Source organism: Fukomys damarensis, unplaced genomic scaffold (assembly GCF_012274545.1).
Source record: "Fukomys damarensis isolate Sample0158 unplaced genomic scaffold, DMR_v1.0_HiC HiC_scaffold_13, whole genome shotgun sequence".
In the NCBI taxonomy this organism is placed as follows: Eukaryota; Metazoa; Chordata; class Mammalia; order Rodentia; family Bathyergidae; genus Fukomys; species Fukomys damarensis.
The window spans coordinates 37,903,779-37,907,108 of NW_022900925.1; the positions used below are offsets into that span (position 1 = coordinate 37,903,779).

General features: G+C 63.4%; 1 protein-coding gene across 3 annotated transcripts in view; it reads right to left on the reverse strand.

Annotated features, from left to right (window-relative positions):
• The window catches only part of Dhx58 (DExH-box helicase 58), a 5,788-nt gene extending 2,486 nt beyond the window's left edge, over nucleotides 1–3,302 (reverse strand). For 2 of the 3 annotated variants that reach the window (XM_010635498.2, XM_010635495.3), the window contains exons 1-7: nucleotides 2,920–3,302; nucleotides 2,542–2,743; nucleotides 2,117–2,307; nucleotides 1,646–1,762; nucleotides 1,235–1,361; nucleotides 822–1,013; nucleotides 8–261 (exon numbers count right to left, since the gene is read on the reverse strand). In XM_010635498.2, the coding sequence (XP_010633800.1) occupies nucleotides 8–261; nucleotides 822–1,013; nucleotides 1,235–1,361; nucleotides 1,646–1,762; nucleotides 2,117–2,307; nucleotides 2,542–2,743; nucleotides 2,920–3,087 (1,251 nt within the window). In that variant the 5' untranslated portion in view covers nucleotides 3,088–3,302. Of the gene's footprint in view, nucleotides 1–7; nucleotides 262–821; nucleotides 1,014–1,136; nucleotides 1,156–1,234; nucleotides 1,362–1,645; nucleotides 1,763–2,116; nucleotides 2,308–2,541; nucleotides 2,744–2,919 lie in introns of all 3 variants that reach the window. The other variant, XM_010635496.2, reaches the window with a different exon arrangement.
• Between the last annotated feature and the right edge of the window lie 28 nt (nucleotides 3,303–3,330).

The window sequence follows — 3,330 nt, forward strand, 5'->3', positions numbered from 1 at the left end:
TGCAGACCTGCGTCATGTGCACGCTCTGGCTGCTGCTCCCTGCCCCAGTCAGCGTCTGGGCCCTGATGTCCATGGCCTGCAGCCCGGGCCGCTGCTGGAGCCAGAGCAGGAGGGAGTGGGCGCTCTGCCGGGTGCGGGTGAAGACAATGCCCCGGGGGCTGCCGGGGCCCCCAAGCTGTGCCTGCAGGATCTGCTCCAGCATGTCCAGTTTGGGGTTCTCGGGCCCGTGCGTCGCCAAGCGGGCCAGCTCGTCCTTGTGGTCTGCGAGAGCCCAGAGACCTTTATACTGAGCTGTATCCACAGCCCTTCTTGAAAGATTCTGTTTTGAAACCAGGTTTTCTTGAAGTGGCTAAGCTGGCCAGGCTGGGTTTGAATTTGCAATCCTCCCACCTCAGCCTCTGGGAGTGCTGGGATCACAGGTGTGTGACATCATGACTAGCACCTCCTTTTTGGATTATTTTGGGGCGGGGGCGGGGTCTCACTATGTAGCCCAGGCTGGCCTTGAACTCATCACAGTCCTCCTGCCTCAGCCTTTTAAGTGGTGGGATTACAGGTGTGTGTCATGACGCACAGCCCCATTTCTGGATCTTTAAGGACCATCCCAATTAAACAGTTTAAAAAACTTCTGTGTGGGCTGGGGATTTAGCTCAGTGGCACTACACCTGCCTCTCAAGCACGAGGTCCTGAGTTCGATCCCTAGTAGCCCCCAATTCGTATTCACAACTGTGCTTCACAAACGAGGAAATGAACTTGTCACATCCACAGCTGCTACGGGTTAGGAAAAAAGGGTCTTTCCCATGGGCCCTTCGCAGACTTCTCACCATCAAACAGGGCCAGCAGCCAGCGCTCGGTGTGCAGGACCTGGGTTTTGGTGGTGCGCTCCCAGTCATAGAAGTCCCGCAGGGAGGCCAGGGCGTCCACAGCGCGCACAGCGTCGTGAATGAGCAGCGCATCGTTGTAGCGGCGCAGGTGAAGCGCGAGCACTCGCCGCGGCTGGAGCCCCGCCTCCGTGGCTGTGGGTGGGGCCAGAGCCTGGGTGGGGCGTCTGAGGCTCCGCCCACAGGCAGCTCCTCCCTCGGCTCCACCCCTGAGCGACCAAGTCCCGCCCCCTGAGGGCCAGGCCCCGCCCCTCACACCTGTCTGGCACAGCTCCACCACGTGCTGTTCATACATCTGCGTCCCAAAGTCTTGGCTCAAAACCCGCCCCCTGAGGGCCAGGCCCCGCCCCTCACACCTGTCTGGCACAGCTCCACCACGTGCTGTTCATACATCTGCGTCCCAAAGTCTTGGCTCAAATCTGGCATCTCCAAGCGGTCGTGGATCTGAGCCATAAGCTTCTTTATCAAGTCCCCAAATGGGTCCTGGGCGACAGAAGAGCGGGTGAGAGAGACCTCGCTAGTGGAGCGGCGGGTCCGCACCGACTCCTGGTCTAGCCCCTCGTGCCTCGTTCATACAGGACACCGGCCAGTGCCCCTTCTGAAGGACATCCAGCAGTGTCCCTGCTCGCGCTGGGCAGCCGTGAGCTGACCTGTGCCCCTGGTGCAGAAAGGAGACGCAGGCCCAGGACACAAGTGGGGACCTGGAGTGAAGCCAGCGAGGTGCAGGCGGCGCAGCTCCCACCCTGCCTGCAGCCCGGCCCGCACACCTGGCTGCGCCTCTGGCACAGGTGATACTTCTTGCAGGGCTGGGGACGGTGCTCCAGCAGCTGGGAGCGGTAGGTCTCAGGCGACATGATACACCACGTGTCCAGGTTGGCACAGAGCTGCGGACCACAGGGAGGGCTTCGCTGGGACGGGAGGGGTCTGGGGCCATCGGGGAGGACTGTGAGGTGGGTGGGTCCCAGCAGAGGACAGCAGAGACACTGGGCAGGGGTAGGGGCGGGGGCAGCTGACTGAGCAGACCCTGTTTCAAAATAGAAAGGGCTGAGGATGTAGCTCAGCAGAAATAAGTCAAGTGGGTGAGAGTCCAGCATGCTCAAAACAGAGCAGGGGAGCAAGGGGCCAGTGCAGAAGTGAGGCTGGTGAGCTCCTTCCGAGGGCAGCGGGGCTGGGCAGGGGGGGCAGAGTGAGGACGTCAGGGGAGGGCGGGGCAGCAGCAGGACCAGGGCCCGGCATACCTGCAGGATGTGCTCGATGGCGCCCTCTAGCTTGGCGTGCCCGCCAGTGCCCGGGGAGGCCGTGAGACCCAGCACCTGGGGCAGGGGCTGCTGCCTGTGCATTTTGAGCTCCAGGTAACGGCTGAGAATGGCATTGTAGACGGTGTCCTTGTGTGTGTGGTGACATTCATCCACCACGATGAGGGAGAAGGCTACGGCCACAGGGAGAGGCTGCGGTCTGCATCTTGTGTGGGGCCTTCCTCCCCTTGGCTCTGCTTCCCGTGTGGGACCCACCCCAGGCCTCCACCACCCTGGAAAAGCGGCCGGGTGGGACAGCTTGGGGCCAATGTACAGAGGAGTACGAAGGCTCGTTTGGGGAGGGCCCTGCCCTAAACACCGTGGCTGCAGCAGGCCCAGGTGTGCGCCCTCACTGCCCACAGCCTCACCTGTAAGCTCTGTGTGTTCTTCCTCCTCCGTGCTGCTCAGCGCCGTCTGTAGCAGCTCAGCTGTGCAGATGAGCAGGTCGTGGCTCCGGGCCACATGGCCGAAGCCGGCCCGCACTCCCATGTCCCCACTCAGGGTGGCCACGGCCCAGCGTCCACCCAGCATGAGGCCGAATTCCTCGGCGTGCTGCGTCACCAGGTGCACCTGCAGGTGCAGACGAGGTGGGGAGAGGACGCTGAACCAGGGGCCGGGGCCAGGGAGGGGGAGCAGACCCCACAACCTGGCAGGTCCTGGACCCGGGCAAAGGCGGTGAGCGTCAGGGCCATGGCAGCTGTGGCATCCCCGAGGGGACCAAGGTGCCCGGGGTCTGCGCCACTCACCCTGTTGACCAGCACCACCACCTTAGCTCTGTCCACCGTCTCCAGGTGCCTCTTGGCCACGTAGGCGGCCGCCCGGGTCTTTCCAGCGCCTGTGGGCAGCCAGATGATGATGTTCCTCCCTTCCAGGGCGGGCATGATCACCTCCCACTGGTAGGGCCGCAGCTCCATGCTGAACCGCAGGGTGCGCAGACCCCCGGTCCAGCCCCTGCCCCCTGTGGCAGAGACCTCCCTCGGCCGCTGGCGGGAATCCCTGGAACCTGAGGACTGAACTGGGGTAGAAGCAACAGGGCTCGGCAGACCGGCAGACCGGCAGGGGCACTGGAAGGCCCAACCAGCCAGTCCAGCAGCCGGTGCTGGGAAAAGGAAAGTGAAACCAAGGGGAGGGGCGACAGCTGGGCGTTCGGCTCCGCC